General features: G+C 42.6%; 1 protein-coding gene and 1 long non-coding RNA gene across 3 annotated transcripts in view; one reads left to right on the plus strand and one right to left on the minus strand.

Annotated features, from left to right (window-relative positions):
- The first annotated feature begins 7,682 nt into the window (after nt 1–7,682).
- LOC306840660 lies at nt 7,683–9,107 on the plus strand. Of its 2 annotated transcripts, XR_013781360.1 has the most exons (3): nt 7,683–7,746; nt 7,870–7,980; nt 8,516–9,107. It is a non-coding gene; the product is annotated as an uncharacterized lncRNA (long non-coding RNA). The 2 variants fall into 2 exon arrangements; XR_013781361.1 differs by having other exon boundaries at nt 7,714–7,980.
- Nucleotides 9,108–16,379: 7,272 nt separating this feature from the next.
- adck1 (aarF domain containing kinase 1) overlaps nt 16,380–23,156 on the minus strand; it is a 57,939-nt gene continuing 51,162 nt past the window's right edge. Inside the window, 3 exon segments of the mRNA XM_079369987.1 lie at nt 16,380–19,885; nt 22,215–22,390; nt 22,392–22,409. Coding sequence (XP_079226113.1) covers nt 19,726–19,885; nt 22,215–22,390; nt 22,392–22,409 — 354 coding nt within the window. The 3' untranslated portion in view covers nt 16,380–19,725.

A 23,156-nucleotide genomic window follows, 5' to 3' on the forward strand; every position in this document is an offset into this window, starting at 1 on the left:
TTAAAGGCAGGACGGATCATTCTGGAAAGATAGCAAAATGTGTGAAGTAGCAAAATATCTATCTAAAGCATGGACTCCACTAAGGACATCTCTAAACGCCACGTCCCCCGCCGCCGGATCACATCTGCTCCCTAACAGAGCACCGATCTCAACTTCAAGTCTCAGTCCTCGCTATGAAACGCTTCACATCATCAAACTGACCGACCTTTTCTCACAGCACATTTATCGACCGTTAAAGACCGTTTAAACAATGCATTCTGGGTAAAATTACCAACCCTTCCATTAAAGCAAACATTTAGGAAATACACAAGCCAGGGGAAACGTTTAGCACATTAATTTTCTCAGACAGTATCTGGTCAGGATGCTACATCCTCCCTTTGTAGGTTTGATTTCATACGACCCGAAGCCTCTGGATCTTTTAATAACTCCTTTCTGCTTCTCCTTTTTCTCTGCTTCACTTCGTTTTACAAACGTGAAGCCTCCGGGGAAGCTTCTTGTCCCCTCATACCGCACATACTCATCTCTCCAGCTCATCATGTATATCTGAAATCTGCTGTGATTGGCTCATTATTTGCTCTGTCACTGTGAGTACACTGCAGCCTTCCAGTGAGTGCTGTCTGCTGTTATCTCCCTGGCTGATAGGCTTGCTAATAAGCTTGTTGTGGCACTTCCTCTCCTCCTTGATGGCCTTTATCTCTCAGACACTTCCAGGTTTCTCACTCTTTATTCTCTGGATCATTTATTAAAGCTTTCGCGTGCTATCTTGTCTGCCTCACAGGATGCTTTCTGCTTCATAAGATATCCAGATTGCTCTTTTTTTTTTTTTTAAATTTTTAAACAATTTTTTATGAAAATGTTTTTTATTTGTACATTTTTCTGAAGGCAAGAGATGAATATTCATTGAACTGACACTGCTTATCTCAAAAGAATCATTTCATCACGGCAGAAAGCTAAATGAGAGCATGTTTGATGTTCTTTTTTTCAACCAGTGATGATGAGACAAACAACAATAACCAAGTCAGGTCATATGAGGGGATGTGACCTACAGACGAGAAGGGAGCACAACGCCTTAAACTTTTCCAAACCTGAGTCTATTTGGCATTAAAAGAGCACAATGTGACGTTTTACAGATTTTAGATTTTTTACAGAGCTGATCGGAGCTTCTCGTTGTGCTGTCGTTTAAATGCTGCATCATGTTGGTTGTGTTATTCTTGTAGTTCCCCGTCTTCTTGTAATATTTGCACGCAGTTTTTGTCTCGTCTGTTATCTTCTCACCTCTTTTTATTTTCTGTCCTGGGGAAGCCAGAATGCTTCCACACCTCCCGATTTTAAAAGATGGTGGTTCATCTTCAATTTCTAAATCTTGCTCTTCAGCTGCTGATGCTCACCATTTTACTGCGATTCGATTACCGATGTGAACCGTGACTCCTTCGAATTGATTTCATGATTAATCTTTACATCCCTACATCGTCCTTGTTCTTCACTTCAGTACTTTTCTAATGTATTTTGCTTTCTAAGTTTTTCTGATAAAGTCCAATTAAACCAACAAAAGAAGGAAAGCTGACATTATCATTTAACAAGCACAGTTGTGACTTTGCTGAGGTTTGTCAGAAGGGCCTGAAATCAGCCTGATTATGGTGTAGTGCGTCCCCGGCTTCTCCTACGTCGTCGGTGCTGCTGACCCAATGAGTCGCTCTTTATTAACTAAACTGGAGGGAAAGAAATCATTTCAGTTACTAAAGGCGAGAAGACAAAAGACAGGATTGAGAGTCACTGCAGAACAGAGCGCCCGTTCAAAAGTATTTAAAAAAAAAAAGGAGAGCTGAGAGCATGACTACTATCTGCAGCAGGATGTGCACTGTACTCTAATCAAGACATTTTCAATCAACACAAGAACGTTTCCCATTTTAACAAATCCTCTTCTCAACAGTACGAACTGATTTCTTTTCACTACTTATTGATTCAAATCTGTCTCTATTATGTAAGAATGTCTCAATGCGTCTTACTGTACCACTCGATGAACATCTCTTCAAACCAAGTCTCCACTTTTTCTACCAATATTTGTATTTTTCCCCTTTTTTATTTGAATCGTCATCTTTTTATTTTAAATGGAAAACCTGTATAAATCCCTGCTGAGTACTTCTTTCTTATCATGAAACCATTGATTTGAATTCTGAAACATGTCGGTAAGGGCCTGTGTCGCTTGTTCTCTTAAATACTTTATTTACCCCGAGGAGAAATTCAAGTTCACGCTCTGTTACTGGGAGACACGCCTCTCACACGTGAACAACACACGCACATACATGACCTATGAACGTGCATCAATACAGAGATGTCAGAGTGAGGGGTTCAAGAGCACTGTGGCAGCAGCCGACTCAGGAAGTAAACCGACAGCTCTCCAGTAAACCGACCACTTCCATACTTTGATCAGTCCCTTCTGCAGACTGAGCCAGGACGACAGCCTCCACACAAGGGTCGCATGCTAACCACGAGACCAGCTAGCGGCCTTGTTCTAACTCTACTTCCCCTCTAATGTGATCATTTTTTCCCCCTTTTCCTTGTTGCTGTAAAGTAGCTGCCAACATCAGCATCAAACCTATCAGGATCCTGGCAGCAGTGGGAGCTCTCCTGAGGGTCTGAGAGTTACCTTTCACAAAACTGCCAGCCAATAAAATAAAGCAGCTGCAATTTCAGCTTTTTTTTTTTTTTTTCTCCTCGCACCAAAATGAAACTCTGTGGCCCTTCAGCAAAGGGCTGCCACCGCATACTGGATACACTTAGTTTAGGCACATTCACTTTCACAAGGATTACGTTGCAGCCATTATAACCTTATTCCAGCATTCACTACACTACTGTGTGTTGACTTATTAGTCAAATAAGAACAGTTTAAAAAGTCTGTCTGAGGCGGGAGATACTCTTTTACAAGGTGACACATAAAGCCCACAGTTCATACAGTATGTCACTGCACAGCCACAAACATGCCTGTAAAATAGCTTATGGCAGATAGCCTCCTGCTAACTCATGTCGGGCTGTTTCATGCGTGGAGCGTCATGTCGGACAAGCGGAGCGGGGACGGTGCAGAGAGTGTGTTCTGTCCAGCTCGCTACTTCTGCTGTGATCTCAGTATTTACCTCCTCAAGTGTCTCCATGTCTTCAGTTTACATCCCACTCAGGAAGTCGTTCTGTGGTGGCCTCTAGAGGTATCTTCAAGTAAGTAAGTAAGTAAGTAACAACTGCGGTTGTGTTGCAGAAATGCAAAGGTAAAAAGCAAGGACCCTTTGGATCCTGTTTCAATACAAATATATTCACTAGTGTGTGTGATGTGAATTCAAATGCTTGTTGTTTTTCCTGTCTGCTTTTCTTTGCAGATCAGAGGCTTGAAACTGTTGATTTTAAAGACATACAGTCAGAAAAACTGGAACTGCAATTAAAGAAGGATGACCAAATGAGTTCACTGACCATGTGCAGTAAATCACAAATTCAGCCCTGAACAGATCAGAGTGTGAATTTGGGATGATAGATTTTGTCCCTCTTCTGAAAAACAAACACTGTGACACACCTGAGAGCTCCACAACATCGCTGATTGCACCCCTAAAAGCATTGCGTGTTACACGATCCATCGGGCCATCTAAAGAGCAGCACATAACATTTGACTCACTTACAGTATAGGTGGCCTCTAATGGAACTCCCAACTGCTAATCCATATCTCGTAGAGTTTAAACGGTTTGCCACACACACTGTATTGAGTGTTCTGTCACAGCAGATGAAGGAGAAACAGATGACCCTCACTACACACCGATGCAGTGTTTACAGCTTCACAGCTTTCCTCACACCTGTGGAGAGCACTCAAGATGAAGTGAAGACTTTATGTGGCTGAGCGCACCGATTTCTGCGACCTCAGGGAAGTTTGACAGCCAGTAAAGATCATTAAACTCACACTGACTCGTGCAGAACAAACATGAACGCATGCACAAACACCTCAAACGACCATAAACAGGTTCTCCAATCACGTCAAGGCCAAGACATCACAGGGCATGTAGAGAATACAGGAAAGCTATCTAATACCCTACCCGGGTTAGGAAGGTCTGGCAGCTCTGACCAAGGCAAAATGATCAAAAACACTGAGGACTAATGTCTGTATTTAATGGATAACCAGAAGCTACCACCTTTTACTGTAGAAAAATAACGCTACCAGATTGGTACCAGCTTCTGTTGGTAACACAATCTGCACCTGATGGATCAGAACTCTAAACTTACTGATCAAAGATCCCTCAGGTGGGTTCAGTCCACAGCAGGACTCTGTGCTTGTGCTCACTTTTACATCTCACTGTTCCTCCACACTGATGCACACAGGGCCGTCAATCACGCTTTTATTTTTCGCATTAAATAACTTCTCAGACAAATAAACACTGAGACATAAGTCAGACGATGTTTGAGAAGAATGTATTTGACGAGTATTGTGATGTTAGTTTAGCTGCTAATATTGAGGATGGTTAGCCAGAAGGGGGATTTCCAAATGTTTTGTAAACACAGTTGATCTAATTCCTGCACGTTTTGGCCCCTTTTCAGAGGCCGGAGCTTGCTGAATGGGCAGCAGAGGCAAATCCCTCTGATTGGCTGGTTCAACAATGTACATAAATGCATCGAGAAAAGCAGGCAAACGACTCGTCCTTTTTTCCCCTAATGCCATTTTCTCATTTCTATCAGACAGATTGGTTTTTAGAAGTAGCTTTAACACAGAGCTGACAGCCCGATGAACAAAAGTGTCTTTGTCATCGAGATTTAAAATAAGAGCTGGGACTCCTGCCACCTATTGGTCAGGAGGGTTAGTTGTTCCCTTTGTTGTGGTGTGACCTTGAACAAGTAGTATCAGAAATCACAATGAGCAGTTCAGTCACCAGTTTGTGTGATCTGGATTTATGTGTTGGGGACTTTGTCGAATGGATGGACAGTTATAACTTCTTGTCTTCTTTTCAAATAAATCCTTGCTCCGAGCATCTCTGGAGAGCCGCTCGCTCCTCGTCTCCTCGTTCTCAGAATAAAAAGTCAAAGTAGATTTAAAATAACATGATGCCAGCAGATGGCTCCTTCTTTAAGCGCTACATGTTTTTACTGCCATCCTCAGGCAACATGTTCGCTCTAAATGCAATCAATGTGACACTTTAAATATGCTGAGCAAATGAACGATCATATTGATCCGACTCTCCACACGCTCGGCTCTCACGTGATTCTTCCTGTCCCCATCACAACACCAGTTTCCAGAAGAAAACTTCAGCCTCTCATTGCACCAAATAATTCAACATATGTAACTCGTAACTTTTGACCTGTGATGATGATGCTTACTGCGATGGTAAATTGTGCATTGATGATGAACAGCAAAATCAACCTCAGAGAGACGAAGAAAGACAGATGAGCTGAGTTGCTTTAACCTGACAAAACAATCCATCCAGGTGGACTGTACCCACCTGAGGGAGCCTTGCCTTTTCATTTATAAGCTAAATAGCAGCCGGAGCCCCTCTGAGCACGTCTTACTCAAAATGACCAGCGCAATAAGTCAGCACCCATTCTTGCTTCAATATCATCCTATGTAAGGAGATGGAAACAGATCACTCAGATGTACACACAGTCAGGTTACTATGGGCCGAGATTAGAACTGAAAAAGTGTCTTCATCTGAAGAACGAGAGGGTTTTCATTTATCCCGTTCATCCACAGTCACATGCGGCAGACGAGGCAGCAGCTGCAGCGTGGGGTTAAATCTCTTGTCCAAAGACACATCCGACATTGGGATTGAACCCCCAACCTGAAAGCTGAGAGACAATCGACTCGACTGCTGAGCCGCAGCGACCAAGAAATCCCATCTGAAGACATTTAAAGTGATTCACTTGTAGCTGCAATGTTCTCACATTGATTATTTCTCCTTCTCTTGCGAGGCCTGCGTCCCGTTCCAATTATCTAACATGCTGTACATGTACGCGCTGACACGCCGCAGAGGCACAAACTGAGCCGCCTCCATAAACGCAGAGCTCGGGCTGGATGGAAACATCTTCTGTGCAAAGAATAGTTGCCCTTCGAGAGACCGATATTTTACAGCACAGAGGGACAGCGATGGTAATAAAGATAAGGTTAAAATAAAGAGAGAGGAAAAGGGAGGACTATTCCATTAGAGTTTTACTGCCCTCTAACAGTATATATCCTCAGGGCACAGGGACAGGGAGTGGTCGCCACCAAAGTGCTATTGATCACATCACTGTGTTATCTTCTCCACCTCAGAGTATATAAGTCATGGCTGCCCGCAGGAAGTATTGGTGTGTTTGTGTTTAGATGTGTGGCCGGGTGAAGCACGTATCGACAGGAGCAGCTTGACATGCCAATGACCCGCAGTGTCAAGTTATTGAGCCGGTGCATAATGCAGAGTGATTACGCAGCAATGTTAAGTCACTCCTGTGAGTCCAGAACGAACAGTGTCACCCTGGAAACACACACACACACACACACACACACACACACACACACACACACACACACACACACACACACTTCAAAGGGAAGAATTGTTCCCAACTGGCTCACTCAAGTCAGACAAACAGCTAATCCTGCAGAGAATGAGCATTCCTTTACACATTACACGCTGCAGTCTTTTCTTAGTCACTGTTTCATCCTACGAGCACAAAAGGCAGCACTTTAATTTATAAAAGGAATCAAGAATGTGTGGTGCACATTGGGATGTGGAGATGATGTAATGTAGATGTAGTAGTTGGAGGAAAATGGATAGGTCAGTGTGCGTCTCACAATAAAACCACAAGTAACAGAAGAAGAAAACTCAAGTGAAGCGCCACATTAAACCAGCCTCTATCAAGTGTTATAGGGTGAGACAACAGACCTTAAAACAACCGCTACAGAGCATCTTTAAAGCAGAGCAAAAGCAAATGTTTTCAGGAAGGAAAGCAGACCATGAAATACAGAGGCTGACGGGACCCTAAAACAGACCGTATCCCATGTTAAAGGCTGACAAAATGAGCCCAGAGGAAAGTGCTTGAAAACACAAAAATCACATGTAAGGCAGGAGGAAAACAGAGCACAACATATCGCCTGAAGGTAGCTTTAAACAGAACACATGTTACAGGGGGGGGGGGCTTTAAAACAATCGCTTTAAGGTAGTTTACCACATGGAAAGAAGTAAAAACAGACCATAATATACAGATGTTCAAACCTAAAACTGACTCATGTGATAAAAGGTAGAAACACAACTTTACAACAGCAAATAGGTACATTTGCACCTCCTCAAGTGTCTCCATGTCTTCAGTTTACATCCCACTCATGAAGTCGTTTTCAGACAGCCTGAGCTCTCTGTGTACATCAAGTCTCTGCTTCATGTAAGAACACGGGCCTCAAAGCAGACGGCTCAGAGTATCAAACCGACCTAACCACATGTTTAGAGAGAAACAAAAAAGAGCTCATGCAGATGCTAAAAGCTACTCACAAACAAACAAGGAGGGGGCGCTGAGAGGTCGAGCAGAAACTGGCACGGTCCATTAAGTTATGTTTGGTTTCTACTCATTGATTTAGTCTGTTTTAGTTTGTTCTGACCTTGTCTCTGTCTTCCAGATCCTGCTCCTTGTGTGTCAGCTCCACCCTGATTACCCTCATTATTCCCTGATTGTCTGTGCATCTATCCCTGTGTTTCCCTTCCTCTTGTTGTCAGTTCGTAGTGTGTTCTTGTGTAACCTAGTTCTGGTGTTTTCATTGTAAGTTTTGTAGTGTTTTTGACCTTTTGCCTGATATTTAAGTGTAAAAGTTCAAAACATTATACTTTTAAGGATATGTAGCATCGTTCAGGGTGTTGATGAATTCTGCCTTAACATGAACAGGTCAAGTTCTTGCAGTTGCAACAAAAAAATCGTCGATCAACCACAGTGATCTGCTGGAAGTCTGAGCAGTAGTCTGTGTCGGAGAAGCTCATCCGTCAGATAAGCTCCAAGGTGAGAGCAGGGCTTGTTTCAGACTCAGTTCAGTTTAGAGGCTCTAAAATTCTTGCTGTTCCTTTTTTTGTGATTTTAAAGCCACTTGTGAGAATTTCTCCGATGCTGTACATGAGCTATATTCATGAGCGATGTTGTCTGTCTCCCTGCCAGCTCAGATTGACTCAAGATGGAGAAAATAGAAAGGAAGAGCAAAAAGAATGAGACAATCGTTTCTCAGGCTCGATGGCAGATCGTTTTCCTTTGTCCCCTTTTATCAGCCTGTGTGCCAAAGAGCTCTGTCTCAGCATATTGATTAAACATAGTGTATTGTGCAGTGGGGGGAGAGATTGCCTGTGAGAGAACAGCATCGCAAAAATATCAACAATCTTTATTGAAAGTCCAGAGAGGTGATTAAAAACAGACATGTAGAGACGAATAGAGTTCACATGGTGGAACGAAGAGAGCAGCTATTACGACCACATGCTGGGCCTGATGTGTGTGTTGAATGTACAATACCTACATGTAATAACTTTGGATTTAATGCTCCTCAAAGCTGCAGCAACATTCAGAGAAGAAGGTTTTCTACTTCCTGATTGATGGAGCTGTTGAAAGAGGCAGCCTTCGGCCTTCCTGTTCTGGCCTTAATGGATCGACCGATGTTCAAATCCTCTGCAAACCCAACTTCAATTTTCAACATGTAATAAAGCATTTGTATTCATAATTGTGAACATTGAAATCATGGTGCAAAATGTGCAAAATACAAGGATGACAAATGAAGTCTGCTCAGATGTTTTAAAAACTGCAGTTCCTTAACTGTCCACTCGAGGCTTGCTCCATTAATGTTCAAATGAAATTAAGAGTTAAAGCTGCGCTCTCAGAAAATTTGGAGAAGTGAAACATTTTCTGAACCAAACACACAAACTTTATTCAAAAGGAAAAATGTGTTGCTGAACACTAAAAAGCTACCAGGAGAGTTACGACCCCCGCCATAACTCTGAGGACAGTCTGTATATAGAGTTATGAACATAGAATCTGTACATATTTGCCTCTGCCCTGCTGCTACCCTGACTGTGCTAAACATGTATGAATATGCAATATGTATTGATTGTGTTGTACGTGTTTGTTTGATTAAATGTGGGCTCCTGTTTCGTTTTGATTTGTTTTTATTTATAGACGGAGCTCAAAACATTTTCACCCAAGTGGACAATAAAGGGTGTCGTGCATCATATCGACTTGTGTCGTATTGTTTTATATTAGAGCGTGCCGTGCCACGTTGTATCATAACACATAGTTTAGGTTTTTTTTCCTGTTTTTGTTTTCATTTCTTAAACAAACTTTAGAGACGGAGAGATGTGGGAGGGACTTAACTCCAAGACAAATAACCCCGAGTATCATATCAGAATGTATTGTATCATATTTCTCTGTATTTCTTTTCTTTTCTTATTTTATTCATGACCCATTCATAAACTGATTTCATATTTTTTTGATGGTGCTTCTTTAACTCGACACAGTCTCCTGACCAAACCTAATGTCGGGGTGTGAAGGGAGGGAGTTAGGAGCTGGTGGACCATCCGACAGTTTTAAACAAAGCTTACGGGCTACTTTGAGACTGAGTACCTATCACAGTTCTGAACTCACACACACACACACACACACACACACACACGTTTCCCTGCCACCGTGTGCGAGCCTGCATGCTTGCCAACTGTCAGCTGTGAAATTAGATGAAGCAGGCTCCACAGGCGTGATGACTAACAGGAAATGCAGCGCGGCACTTTGACAGACACGCTGTCAGGGGAGAATAAACATTAAGAAGAGCATAACTTGTTGCCTATTTGCTGTTTTGACTGTAATTCTTATTAAGTCCATGACGTTAGGATGTCTTTGACGGGGCGAGGTAGAGAGGTACGAGCACCTGGTGCTGGATCAGAACAGAAACATTACCAAGGTGTGTGGATTTACATTTTATCCCCTGATTAAAAAAATGTAATTACACCTCTTTAAAACCACATTATCCTGCAAGTCCAGACTTGTCTTTAATGGATATGACAGCTGGAGGTTGACAGGTATTGTATGGAAGAAAGAGGGGATAACAAGTAGCAAAAGGTTTGGTTGGGAGTTCAGACTGTTGCTAAGGATTTAGTGTTAAATGGCACTACAAGGGGGAGGTGGTTCACTTTAAACTGTTTCTGCATTTACAGCATTTACATATAATCACGGGAAAAAAGCCACAACCCACCCACAAAAAAGAGGATGAGAAAATTAAAAAAGTGTGGAGACTGTTCAAACTAGGATCAATGTTGGAGATGCTTTTAAAACATGGAGAGAGGTTAGAACACAGAAAGCTTTACAAACCCATGCAGAGCTGGCTAAACGCTGAAGCTACAGCAGGTGTTTCAACTTAAAAACTTCCTCGCTTCATTCTTCATCTGCATGTGTACTCGCACGTGGCTAGCCTCAAAATGTGACAAGACTCAGCTGCACAACAAATGGATAGAAACTCATTTCTGATCCAGAGGAGATTTTGACTTAAATTAATTGGATCATATACCTGACCCAGTTTGTAAAAGGGGATGATGCTCAGACCGCCCATCTGACGTCAGAGAATGTTAATGGCATTATATTGAAGTCAGATCAGGGAGGGCACCGACATCTGCCAGATGTTACTTGTGTCATGATTTTAAAGGGGACATATTATGAAAAATCCACGTTGACAGTGTTTATGAACATTTATTTGGGTAACCTCAATGTCTACAGACCCACAAAATGTGAAATAAACCCATCCAGTCCATTGTTTGTGGTCTGCATACGTCCTACAGCACAGACAAAAATGCTACGTTTCAAATTCGCTCAAATTTGTGATGTCACAGTGGGATTCTGGTCTCCCCTCTCCTGGTACCTTTACCCATGGCCTCCACCTCCAGTCTAGAGAGACACTTTCCCGCCATTTTTATTCTCATTTGCGAATGAGTGATGTCTACCGGGAAAACTCAGGGGTGGCTCAATGCATTTAAAGAGACACGCACGCCGAAACAGAGCGTTGTGAGAGAGCTGGTTTCTACAGGGTCACAAACCTCCTCTGGTTCTTGGTTCACTGGTCAAACCTCAAAGCAGCATCTGGATGTCATGGTATTCATGTAAAGACTAAATATAAAAAATAAATGTTACGCGACATAAAATAAAAGTAATGAATGATAAAGCTCAACTACACCAACCAGTAAAAGCTCATGGTACAAAAGTGTCACAATGGTTGCTTCAAGCTTTCAGAAAGAGTTTCTCCCTAATGCACCGAAAAGTTTCTACCTCTTGACCTTTTCAGAGAGTTGTTAAAGGGCACTCTTGTACTCACATCAACGCTCCATCTGTTACACAACCCTGCTGAGAACCATCAACCTGAATGTGTTTGTACTGTACATTTCTCCACCTTGGAAATAACGAGAACAGATTTAACCTCAAAGAACACAGACGAAGCGTGGCGTGACCGACTGGATCACTTGGACTTCTGGAGCCTTACGTATCATTTACCTGAGTAGATTGTTGTATGTCACGCTGATGTCCTTTAATATTTTTATTTTGACTCTCATTGTTGCACACGAAACAATAAAAAACATCTTTTTGTTTATCTTCATTTTAATAAAAGGTTTAAACATGTCCAAACTTTACGTGTGTGTACAAAAACCTCCCAGTAACAAACCCACTCAAGTCTCTGACAGTATTTCAATCACTCCTTCACACTCTATAAAACAAAAAAGAAAAATTGCCCCCCGGGGACAAATAAAGTTTTTTGAATTGAAACAGAGCTCATGTTTTGGATTGTAAAATCGTTGTTTTCTTGGAGGGAGCCTGGTGGCTTTGAACAGAGCAATCTCAGGGCTGTTTCTGTTTTCATAAACATCGAAATCTCTAACAACACGGTCTGTCTCTGTCGGGATTCTTTCTGTAAAAGTTCAGTTCTGTTGACACTTATAGGAAAACAGTCTGAGCCTGTCAGTGAGAAACAGTTATTTAAATGAATATTGTTGTTTTTTGTTGTTGTTTTTTACTATTTGTTCTATTTGTCTAAATCAGAGCGATGGGATACTTCTGAATTTCCCTCCAGGGATGAATAAAGAAGTTATTTATCTATCATTTTTGAAAAAATGTCATGCAAATGTGTGTAAAGATAACATATGCGTATACCAATTTATAAATGAGGACATCATTATTACACTTCTGTGCAAGATCCATACATGTGCTAATTTACCTACAAATGTGACTGAGAACTCACACATGTATTTGGATCTGAAAACACATTTGTGGATCAATTCATACTTCACCAAGAAGCTCATCATGTCACTGTGGTTTACTTTTAAATGCATTTGTTGACAAATCTGCAACAGCAATGGCTCCATGCATTACAGTCTGGCTGTATGGTTGGTGGGTAAAGTGAACCACTGGTGCAGTTTTAAAATGTTTTGGGCCTAATACCTTTTACAATCTCAAAAAAACCAAACAAACAAAAAAACCTCACTGTGAAAATCCCCTTTCACTGTGTAACCGAGCGGTTTAGGATGGATGAACTTTGGGAAAATATAAAATAAAGAAGTACGGAGTCTTTTATAAGTTGAACATTTGTCTGCTCCTTTATTGCCGCACACGGCGGGAGCACCCCGCACGGGTCCCCAATCACACACTTCCGTTCCTTGAACACTTCAAAATAAGATCTAACTCACATAACATAATAAAATGGCTTACAACTGTAATGTTTAGAAAATAACAGATTATCGTCAATAAGGCCCAAGACCTGTCCAAATAAAGAACAAAAGGAGAAGTAAGGAGAAGACGGACAGACAGACAGACGGACGGACGGACGGACAGACAGACAGACAGACAGACAGACAGACAGACACTTGAGCTGCCGCTTGCAGGAGAAATAATAAAGAAAATTGATGCAATCTTTTGATTTTTTAAACGGGAAGACGTAAATGAGGTGAAATGTGACTCTGGAATCAATCCAAGCACCTCCCTCCACGAGACAGCAAGTGTCTTATTGATTCATTCAACAATAAACTTCAAATCTAACAAACTGCTTCACATCTATCATGCTGTAGGCGGACCACAGTGACGGACATATTGGATCTTTAAACTGAAGAAAATATTCAAGTTGAGTGTAACTAAGGAAACATTTCCAGGAGGCTTCAGAGAGTAAACTTTGTGTCTGGAGAGTAAGACGGAGAAAAGCTGGAGGGAGGGAGACAGAAGGAGGCGTGGAGGGAAGAAAAAGAAACACTTACCTCAGCGGCGATCAAAGCACAGTGTGGTCTGTGCTGAGCTATGAACAGCGTGGGCCAATCAACCGTGACACCTTCATATTTTACCCTCAACACGCCGAACAGATGTGTGGTGACACTGCTATCGGCCTCTGTGCAGCGCAGACCACCGGCATCCCTCCCTGGAACACAAACAGGACTATGAAGAGGGATTTACTCACAACAGAGAGGACACAAATGGAGACTTTTCAAGCACTTTGGACATCTATCTCACAAAGGCAAAGAAAATATGATAAATTGATTTTAGTACAAACATTCTGCAAGTGAAAACACCAAGTGTACGCATGCATTATAGTATTTGAGTTTTTCTACAAAAAGAAAAATCAGCCAGTTGAAGGCTATCATGTCACTTAGGTGTACATATAACAAATAACAAAACTAATTCATACATTACCTCAGACGTGTTTAAAAATGAAACTCTGTTGTCTGCAGAAGTTGTAGGCCTCTAAAAACGTCGACCAGTGTCTGTCATCAGGTTATTTTAGCTTAAAAAAATACTCCCTGTTAATTAATAGTAATTCAACATTCGACAAAATGGTCTGGTTGTTTGTTGTTCAATTTTAGTTTGTACTTCTAAAAACGGTTTCTAATTCTTGTTATACAGATTTTTATTTCCATACCTCTTCTGTGCACATGGGAGTTCTATTTTATGACCCAATATGGATACTCTCAGAAGTGTAGTTCATGCTATAAATGTTTATCCAAACACATTTTCTGAGAATAATTTAACATTTGAGTGTGTGACCTTTCATCCTCCTCCAGACCACTTCCACAGAGAGAGAGAGAGAGAGAGAGAGAGAGAGAGAGAGAGAGAGAGAGAGAGAGAGAGAGAGAGAGACGGAGAAAGAGAGTGCTGCTCTTATTAGCCGTGGCAGGCCTGGGTGGCTCTGTGTGATAAAGACGGATGGTCCTCCTGTGGCGAACACACAAATGCACACACACACACACACCAAAACTAAACTGCCATCAAACTCTTTTTCTGTCATACACACACACACACACACACAAACACACACTGACTGAGAAAACACACGTACCACTGGGGTATTGGGAAGCAGGTTGTGTGTTTATGATGCTTCAAATGTTTATTTGAGCACATAACAGGTGGTCTACAGTGCATGCTTTAAGAGCATGTGGAGCTCGATGAAATGCGCGTTTACAATTTCACAGCTTGTCTGACATGTCGAGGATGTGCCGACAAGACTGAAACTAATTTCATTTCACCTGACGGGGCATTACAAATAAGCACAGACACCATCCTGTTAAAATACCCATTATGTGAGCTGGGATGTTCAACTTGTGGTCGAGAAGTACTTTCCTCCTCTTGGACATTTTTGCAATTATGCACCACGGCTGCACAAACTGCACAGAGAGGCAAATTATCAGCAGCCTGACGAGTGAGTGTGTCTGCAAGATTGGCTGCTGCAGGGATTAGAGGATGTGAGGCTGGAAATGAAAGGAGTTAGGGCTGAATCTGTGTCAGAAAAAAAAAGAAAAAAAAAATTCAAAGCTGAATTTAATCACGTCTTGTTTACAGCATCTACGTGTCAAGACAAACTGCTGTTGTTCTGCCTCAGCTGATCCTCAGCGTCTCAGTCAGACAAGGGCTGGGAAATTTCACGATGGCAGTGTCAGTCAAACGGTCCGCACTTGACTTCAGATGATTCTTCTCAACAACTGTTGGATAGAGTGTCCTGAAATTAGGTACTATCAGTGTGCTACACATAGTCTCTCTCTCTCTATGTCACACACACACACACACTCACATTCTTCTTGACCATGAGCTTAGTCTCAAAACTATAAATCCTGCCCTCTCTTAACCCACATAACGTTTGGTACAGACAATTCATGATCACTTAACTCTTCTTTTACTCCTTATTGATCAGAACTCCTCCTTCAGTAACTACAGAGTGATGTCACAGAGACAAAAATCCATATTTTGTGCAGTCTCGTCTCTTTTAAGTTCAATGATCTTGCTGCATCCTTATTGCATATATTCTTGGCTGGCATGTGGCTATCATGTCGTGAAGAATGTTATGACCCGAGGTGAGAGACATGCAGTGATGGGAAGTTTGATTCTTTTTTAGAGTCGACTCTTTGAACTCCCAAACAGAATTTAATTTTAGGATCTTTTGTAGCTTCATATTTTAGCTTGACTTTGCAAAGATGAATGTTTTGCGTGTCGAAAAGCCTTTTTGTGTTCAGTGTTTTTTTTTTAATTGCCTCATTTTGTGCATTTATTCTGTTACAAAAAACAGTCTTACTCTTGTTTAATATTTCAATCAAACTTTTGAATTGCACAAACACTAAAACAAAATAAATCAGTGCTGGCTTCCGGACACACTCGTCCTTTTTTTCATCTTTGTTCTACATTTTTCTTCCTGCTATATTTGCACACAAACTCATCCTTCCCTTATCAATGACACAATAATTCTGGGAAATAAATCTAACTCAGTTAATTCATAAAAATCTTATAAGTCAGATTTGTCTTCTAGATACTTCGGCTCCTCTTAAAAAAATGTTCTTATCTGTGTTTAATGTCATTAAAAACTGTTTACTTTTCCCCTTTATGGTCTTCCCGTCCCTCGAGGGTTTCATCATTGTTCCTTTCTTTCTGTTACATCCAAATTCTCCACGTCCATGAAGTCCAAAGCAGGTGTTCAGCTTCTCTCTGAAGGTGTGTACGTGGGTCATAAATAACAGGAAACTTCCGGTAACAGCAGTTTAATCTCTCTGGATAACGTCTGAACAGGCTTTGACTCTTTGAAGAAGGAACACAGGGGCAATAAATCACAGATTTTATTTCTGCTTCAATTGAATTTATTACAATGAAATGATTAAACTCCAAACGTATTGTTTACCTGTTCAATCCAGCTCACAGGGTGGAAATGGATCTGATGCAACAAGACATAAATAATCCCACAGAGAGGTATCCTGCCTTAAAATACAATGTCAAATAAATAAAAGACTAACTCTGCTGTCATTGGAGGATAAAGGGGGCGTGTCCATTGCTCATGAACACACAGAACAAAGAGAGATGTGGAGTGGAGTGAAGCGGATTTGTTTCGGCCTTTTTTCACCGCATGTCTCTGAAACAGTCGTGTAGCTTCAGGACTGTGCGTTGCGTTGCCAATCTCTACACAATTTTTTTTAACACTTTGTTTTCCCACATTTCATAATCAGAAAGGCAATAAAAGAAAAGGGTGCGTGAAAAGGCTCCAGGTGGAGATGAAGAGCAGGTACTGTTTGGCTTCATGTGACTCGCGTGTTGTGACTGAAACCTCAGCGTCTCTGCTCCACTTAAACACTACTGAATGACTTACTCCATCTCTATTACTCATCATGGCTGCCAGGCTGCAGTGTCACATCACTGGAAGTCACTCATGAGTGGAAGGTGAAGCATTGCATTGTGGGAAAGTGAACAGAAAGTTGTGGGCTACCATCCAGCCTGTTCACACTCTGTTTGTCAAAAAGAGCCTGTTGGTCAGCGGGGTGTGTGTGTGTGTGTGTGTGTGTGTGTGTGTGTGTGTGTGTGTGTGTGTGTGTGTGTGTGTGTGTGTGTGTGTGTGTGTGTGTGTGTGTGTGTGTGTGTGTCATCTTTCTCTTAACGCTGCATGAATCAGTCCGCCTCGCAGCAGGAAACATACATTAGGACCAATTTAAAATCCGACCATGAGTTAGCATGATAATGTCCTTTAAACAACAGGCAGTAAATACAGTGAGTTATGACGCGCAAAGACAGAAAAGGCACAGAGAATTAAAAAAAAAGAAATAAAAAAAGAAGCTGATGCAAACAGGAGCAGTTTTGTAACAGGACGTCTGTCTTTGATGAAATACAGTCAGATACTTCCTGTGTCAAGACAAACAGACACAAGAGATATGCATGAGATAAAGTTCTTCAATAAATAAGTAGAAACTTGTGATGACAGCGGCCCTGAGCACAGACAGCCGGTGATGGCAGAAAGACTGACTGCAGATATGATGACTGAACCATAACCATGTGTGTGCTATGACATGACTGCAGAGAGAGAAAAACAAACCCGGCTACATGACACGGGTTCATCTCCACGGTGGAAGAATCTGATTTACAAACACTGACTGAGGTGACGCAGACAAGGATGAGAAAAGGAATTATACCGTGGATCCTGTGGCTTAGTGGTTAGTGTGTACAGCCCATGTACAAAGGCTGTAGTCCTCCAAGCATGTGGCGCCGGTTTGAATCTGACCTTTGGCTCCTTTCCTGCATGTCACTCTGCTCTCTCTCTCTCTCCACCTGACTTCTTTGAATTCATCAACTGTTTCTAAAATAAAAACTTTAAAAAAACTGTAAAACAGAATTTAGGACTTCTTTTTTTTTTGCAGAGGCACATCCTCAGTTAGGATATATTTTTTGGCGCTGGAGTGCAACAACCTGCCAGGAATTTCTAGGTTCCTTTAAAAAGCTTGAGGAAACAATCTCTTTCAGATCAGAGTGAGAAGACACATGAGTATTTCTTGGCCACAAGCTAAAACGTGTTGGTCTAATACAGGTAATAAAGTTGATGTTCATGCTACAATGTGCTGGAGCTTTCTGACCTCTTCCACTCTCTCCATGCACCCTGGTAGTGGGTGAAGTTCTCTCCATCTTATGACTCTGACAGATCTCACTGCTGTGATCGTGGAATGGCTGAACAGTGTTTGTCTGAAGAGTTACAGTACCAGTGAAATAATAAACACAATGCACCATTAGACGTTAGTTATAACAGAGAAAATAAACTAGTTCAGCATTCAGTGCGTCCTGCATCGTCACAAACGTCGATGCAAACTTCAGTCTGAGGTAGCAGGAACCAATCCAACGTCCGACATCATCGAGGCCGAAACAGCAGCCGACGATCACGTCCCCGTGACATCTCGCCTTCAGTCTGAGAGTCGCAGAGGCGTAATGAGGGGGTGGTGTGTGTGTGTGTGTGTGTGTGTGTGTGTGTGTGTGTGTGTGTGTGTGTGTGTGTTGAGCTCTTGCTGTGCCGTGCTTCAGCAACGCAGAAATGCAATGTAGGGTCAGAAGTGTCACAACGTCCCAGAATCAATATGAACGTACGAAGGCGTGATGATGGCAGAGATGAGCGGCTACATGAGACAACAGGTCAGCTGTGACTTCAACGGAACAAGTCGTTTCATGTTTCACATTCTTCTTCGTCCTGTGAACGTTTCTTTTCTGCAGCTCTCATCATCCCGTCTCCACCTCTGCAGCTGTGTCTGTGTGTGTTTGAATCTGCACTGTCGGAGTGATTGTTTGGAAGTAATGAGGTTTGTCTGTGTTTAACGACACATCGCTGTCAAGCATCGCCCGAATAGAATCATGTGTTCAAAGTTGCACAAGGTGACGTGAACCACGCCGTTACCTCAAGATCACGTCTGAAGCTCCGAATCTGAGAAACCAAAACAGAGCAGATCAACGCAGTTACTTTAAAACGCTTGTATCAATCTAGAGTGACGATATTATCAAATGATATGTAAATGAACCTGAAGGTTCATAGAGAGTTTAGATCCTAACATCATATCTGAGAAGCACAGTTACATACAGAAGAAGAAGAAGGCCATGTGAAGACGTTCAGAGAGTCAGATTCTCAAAGGAAGATTTTATGCATAAGAATGAAATGAATATAATTTCCCTGAAAAATAAAAGTCAGCCCTGTATTCTGGCTCTTATTTCAAAAAGGGAATAAGTCAAAGTTAAAAAAAATAAAGTCATACTTTGGTGGAAGAAAACTACGGAGGCCCTGAGAGGACATGCAGCCCTGGATTGAACGGAGAGCTCGACTTGCGGTCTCATTATCTCGTGATAACACAGCTTGTTTTCTCATGGTCACATGATTGTCTGGATGTCACTGGACATCTAACGAGGAAGCTGATCCTTCTTCTACGTTCTGCTTCTGCATGTCTGAGAAAACGAGATAAATAAGTCAAGATCTTGAGAAAGCAGCTCAGGAGAACCGAGTATATGAAATGTTGAATGAGCGCTTTAGACTTTTCTTGCATGCTGACTTAGTTGGCTGAATTTTTTTGTTTATTTGCAGAAGAAGGAAAATCGATGCAAGAACTAAATCAAGTGAGAAATCTGATGATGGCTCTGAAATCAAACGTTTCTTCAACATGTGGCCTCTTTCCTCTCCTGTATGTGTGCTTGTATTTGTGCGTGACTTCACGGATCTGACAGTCTGTGATCTTGAGGTAACAGTTCAAAATGTGTGTGTCCATCAGCGTGTGTGTCCATCAGCGTGTGTGTGTCCACAGGGTTGTGGACGTGTCATTTCAACAGGTGCAAACGATGGTTTACGAGTGTGAGTGTGTGGGTTGTTTTTCGAAGAGCACATACTGTATTTTATTTGTGTAACGTTGTCGTGTGCAACCCTTCCAGAAGCCTCAGCAGCTGCAGCCTGTCGTGTCTGTCCAGATGTGAAGTCCAGATGTTGTGTCACTGCAGAAACGTCAGCAGAGCGCAGAGCCAGTGGACCAACATGGAGCCTTTGACCCTCAGGAACAGCTCGTACGCGCTGAGCTTCCACAGGTTCAGGGACTCGGACAGCGTGATGTGCAGGCGCCTCCTTCTGGACCGAGCCTTACTCCTCTTGTGCCTGTCAGCCAGCAGGGCGAGACGGAAAGAGAGAAAGGTTTGTTAAACTACAGACTTTAAAAAGATGGATGACATGACAGCTTCCCCTGCTGACTGGCTGCAGTTAAGCTCCGCCTCCTCTATGGTTAACAAACGTTAATGCCTGTCGCAGGGGAGACTTTGGTAGCACACTGTCCTTCTTTATTCACAGTAAGTTAAACCATCGAGATTTCCTACGAATGCTCGTGAGTTCTCCGACGTTTTCTCCAGATCCACAAAAAACCCAAAAACCTCCAGAGAGAGAGAGAGAGAGAGAGAGAGAGAGAGAGAGAGAGAGAGAGAGAGAGAGAGAGAGACGCAGCCACAAGTTAGAGTCTGGTTCAAACCTGTGGAGGACTTGAACCCTCAGTACATGGGGTGGGCGCACTCACCACTGGGCCACCAGCGCCCTGAGCTTTCACTTTTTGAATAGAAGAAAAGATGCAGGTATTTGTCATCGTATCTGTTGACTATGGTTCAGCAGGAAACGCTCACCGACTAAAAGTGGATGGTAAAAAATACGAACTGCAGGAATAATAGAGCCCAGCAGGCCTGAATGACTTCATCGCTCTGTGTGCAGAATCCATCAGAGGAAGAAAATCTGCTACAGCACGTGTGAACAATGGAGTCAACGCTGAATGCAAGCTGCAAACGTGCGCTTGTCCAGATTTTTAAGCAAATGGGAAAAAGTTGTAAATCTCTATTACAGGCTGAAATACCTTTTCAGTCACAAATCCAAAAGCACAGGCGAGACTGACTAATGTGGTTATGATTTCTAAGAGCTCCACGGAGGATGAAAAAACATTTAATCTCAGGGAGGCACAAAAGAAAACTGCGTGATGTGTCAATTTTCAAGCCTCAAAACTCTGAAAAATGAGAGAAATGAAATGAAGCCTCTCGGTTCAGTGAGTGGCGGTGCTGTCCGTGGTGCTGAATCGATGGAGCTGGCTCCACTTCCAAAACATGCTGCCGGCTGTCTATCGAACACACACACACACACACACACACACACACACACACATTAGTCCCTTTTCCACTGCAGCCATGTTAATGTCCAAACATTACCTGAAGAAGAGCACAAATGTCTACCACTGATACAAATGAGATTAAAGCCACTTTTTCCCCGAACAGACTCGAAGTCTATTTCATGTCTCAGGGAGCTCATTTGTAAACAAAGCAGGTCATTTTCCAGACTGTTCACAGTTTGTTCTTGGTGCATCATGTACAAATTACTAACTGGCATAAAGTCATGTGCGGGACGAGGTGACTCGCTCACGCTCGATCTGGCTGCTGTGAGCAGCTTCGCCTCTCTGATCTAACAGGTAGAGTGTATTTTAGAGGTTTTTCCAAGAGCAAATAAACACTAATTATTTCACTGTTAACTGAACGCAGGTAATGCGAGACGTATTATTAGCATCTGTTTGTGCAAGATTAAAAAAAAAAAAAAAAAAAAAAGAGGTGCTGGAACGCCTGAGAGTGAAATTGAGCTGCCAGCGCATGAAGTGAGTGAGAGCTGAAGAAAAGGTTGAGCTCAGAGGGCCGAGTGTTCGAACTGAAGGACGAGGTGAGTCGCCTGAATTACATGACTACTCAGGGAACTACACTTTTTTATGTGTTATAAGACTGTTAGCTCTGTTAGTGGTGTAGCACCACGCAGAGAGCCTTTCCACGTGTGTGTGTGTGTGTGTGTGTGTGTGTGTGTGTGTGTGTGTGTGTGTGCATCCTCAGCTGAGAGTTGACGTGACAGCACGCACCTCGCCTCTACAAACCTGAAGACGTAAATATCAATTTCTCCTCCAAAGCCACTTACACGTCGGCTTAGTGTTAGTTCTGACACGCTGTGTTGCGAACATCTCAGAGACTGAAGGATTTTATTCACAGATCCGTTAAAGAGTCGCTGATGTGCCACTAAAGACAGGAAGGGCTCGGCTGGCTCGGCTTTTTCGCTCCGTGTCCTATTGTTTTTTTACGGTGAGAAGGCAGACTCAGAGGGCAGAACAAACACCCAGCTGGGGGGGGAGGGGCTTCTGCCCTTTGTGATGTCATGAAGGGAACATCTCCAAACGGCCTGTCTGAGCACACATTTTCTAAAAAGTGGAGCAGGACAGAAGACGGAGAGGATGGACTTTTCTCATCTTTGGGGGTTTGTAGACAGACTAGGGAAACATGGTGAACATGCTCTGCTTGATATTTTTCTCCCAGAACTTTATTATTTCTAGTTTCTTCTCACTGTCTTTACTTTGTACCTCTAAATCAAAGGTAAAAAAAAAAACAACACTTCTACAAAGGGAACAGAGATGAATCTTTCTGACCTGGCCATGGCCCGTATACAGCAGCGAGACATGTTGATGAAGGAGGAGGAGGAGGCCCTGGTCTGTAAGGTGGTCTCGATGCCCCTCAGGAGGTCGTTGGTCTTCAGAAGCAGCAGCATCTGCCGGGGAACTCGGTTCAGCAGATCGCTGATCTGAGGCAAATACTGAGCCGCATTTGGTCCGGATCTCAACGTCCTGTCCAAGAAAGACGAGAAGGAGAGCTGTCATCATCAGCCATGACCGACACACATACAGGTACGCATAGAGTATGCTCTGTGTGTGTGTGTGTGTGTGTGTGTGTTGTGTCAGCAGCGTTGTCAGAGCTGCCAGTCCAGATAAACAGGATGTTGAGAGGCAGAGAGTGAGACAGACAAGCGAGTCAACATCCTGACACAGATAAACTCTGTCTCTGCTCTCTGTCCGTCTGTCTCTGTTCACATCACCTCCTGTGACCATGAGACAAAAAAAACCCAAACACTCTCTGCAGCAAACAACAGGCATCTCATCACACACACACACACACACACACACACACACACTCAATCTGACACGGAGATATGTCAGGAACAGTACAGTATATATGTCTGAGACAGAGACTCAGCAGGTCAGTTTTTACTCTTGAAAGAGGAACTATAAACCGGGGACTTCTCTGAGACACCATCGGGACCTTTTCTGCATTCGCACCGCCGTGGTCCCGACTCTGAAGCTAAGACGGCTAAAATAGTTCAAAAGTTCCTGTCGTGCTGAAGGGATAAAAAAAAAGAGGAGGTTTCCAACAGTTCCTCGTATAGTGAGAAAGTTTCAGCAGTTTAGCTGCCTGTCTCCATGAACCCTTTAAAACATTTCTCCATTCTTTAAAACAACTTTAAAGCCCGTCTATCGTCTAAAACCTTCTGAATCTGACACAGCGCCTGATTCAAGGTACAACCACCGCCAAATGCT

Source organism: Symphodus melops (assembly GCF_947650265.1).
Source record: "Symphodus melops genome assembly, chromosome: 19".
Classification (NCBI taxonomy): Eukaryota; Metazoa; Chordata; class Actinopteri; order Labriformes; family Labridae; genus Symphodus; species Symphodus melops.